Source organism: Theropithecus gelada, chromosome 8, assembly GCF_003255815.1.
Source record: "Theropithecus gelada isolate Dixy chromosome 8, Tgel_1.0, whole genome shotgun sequence".
In the NCBI taxonomy this organism is placed as follows: domain Eukaryota; kingdom Metazoa; phylum Chordata; class Mammalia; order Primates; family Cercopithecidae; genus Theropithecus; species Theropithecus gelada.
Genome location: NC_037676.1, coordinates 1,853,278 through 1,855,178, shown reverse-complemented (window position 1 = coordinate 1,855,178; position 1,901 = coordinate 1,853,278). Strand labels below are relative to the sequence as shown.

General features: G+C 53.1%; 1 protein-coding gene across 1 annotated transcript in view; it reads left to right on the top strand.

Moving 5' to 3' along the window:
- Positions 1-437: 437 nt before the first annotated feature.
- The window catches only part of C8H8orf74 (chromosome 8 C8orf74 homolog), a 25,211-nt gene continuing 23,747 nt past the window's right edge, over positions 438-1,901 (top strand). Inside the window, exon 1 of the mRNA XM_025394859.1 lies at positions 438-512. Coding sequence (XP_025250644.1) covers positions 465-512 — 48 coding nt within the window. The 5' untranslated portion in view covers positions 438-464. The remainder of the gene's footprint in view (positions 513-1,901) is intronic.

Below are 1,901 nucleotides of genomic sequence, written 5' to 3'. Positions count from 1 at the left end.
GTGGAGGCAGCAAGCAGGGGCAGTCTCTTCCGTGGAGACAAACACGGGCCTGTGGGTGGGCAGGAGGCATGAGGCTACAGTCAGAAGAACGTGAGGATGATGGGCAGCATGTGTGCAGGTGTGTATGTGTGTGTGCATGCATGTGTGTGTGCGCACGTGTGTGTACACGTGTGTACCTGTGTGTGTACCTGTGTCTATGTGTGTGCAAGTGTGTGTGTGTGTGTTTACAGGAAGCCTCAGGATGCTCACTTCCTGAAGGAGAACAGGTTATGAGGGAGAGGCAAGGGTTCCAGTCCCTGAGCAGGTGCAGGTGACGAGGCCCAGAGCATCGCAGGAGGGGCCGGGAGGAAAGAAGCCTGGGAGAAGCCATTCATGACTTAACAAAGCTGGCACTGGCCACCCCCAGGGTTCCGGAAACTCTGAGTCAGTCTGGCTCGGTCTCCTGGCAACCAGATGCAGGGGCCATGGCACTCTTAACACCCCAGGGAGTGAAAGAAGTCTTCCAATCTCAGGTGAAGGAAGAGAAAATGTGGCTTTTAAATAGAAACTGGCTCACCCTGGGCACATAAGGAGGTGGGCACTGGAAATGCCTCTTCAGGAGACCCTGGGGCAGCCACCCCGGCTGGGCACAGCACCTCTGAGGTGCTGTGATGAGATGTGCGGGCCCAAACTCCAGGCCAGGGCTGACCAGCCCCTGGACCTTGTGGGCTGTTTTTCAAGCCCACGTGCAGGCCCAGAGGGGGCAGATCCTGCCTGAAGGGAACTGAGGGACTGTGCCTGCCTCCCTTGGGACCCTCAGGGTCCTGTGAGCCCCTGTGTGCAGGGAGTGTGCTGGGGGAGGCTCTGTTGCTTTCTAGGGGGTGCTGTCTGGATTAGGCAGAAGAGTGGTGGCTGTGGAAGAGGAGTCTCTGGGGGCCAAGGACATGACTCTGGGCCTCCCTCTGTCACTAAGGCCACCATGGGTCCTCCAGGTCCCTGGGATCCTCCCAGCCAGAGGACTCCTTTCCCCAGGAAAGCAACATGCCTGCGTGTGGTGGGTGGGTCTCTGCATCACCCCAAACATTTTTTTGCCACTTTCTTTAAGTGCCACTTGCTTCTCCTACATCTGCTGGTGGCCTATAAGAACTTTCTAGAAGGGCCAGATGAACTTTCCAGTAAAATAGGTTTTCACTTCTAGGCAGGGAAAAAGTTTGCCTTTTCCTCTTGGCCTGTCAGTGTATCTGAATTTTCACCAAGCAAGTCTCATTCCTTCTGCTCATTACATCACCAAGATCCCTCTAGGTCAGTCACTAACACTGTAGTATGAATTTCATTGTCAGTCACTAACACTATAGTATGAATTTCATTGTCAGATCAATGCCTCTAGTGCAGCTAGTTGAGAGTAGGCTGAGGAAAGTCAAATTTTATTTTAGGGAAATGGGGGAGGGATCATATTTCAGAACCTGAGGCCTGCTGGAGGTACACAAACCCTGGACTACAGTGGCCAGCAGGAGAACTCTTAGAGGAAGGAAAGTCCTAGAAGAAGAACAAGTCCCAGGAGCAAGAGGGAGTGCTGCCCAGAAATCAAAGCACAGTCTTCCCAGGGGTGCGCGCGTATCTAGTTCCTCTTCAGGGCTATGGAGCACCATTGTGGGGACCCCAATAGTGTCTTACCCAGAAGAGATGGCTTCTTGACTCCTCAACTCCATGTCATACCCTGCAACTCCCATATCATACCCTGAAACCCCGTATCATACCCTGCAACCTCGATATCATACCCTGCAACCTCGATATCATACCCTGCAACCTCGATATCATACCCTGCAACCTCGATATCATACCCTGCAGCCCCATATCATACCCTCCAACCTCCATATCATACCCCACAACTCCCATATCATACCCCACAACCCCCATATCAT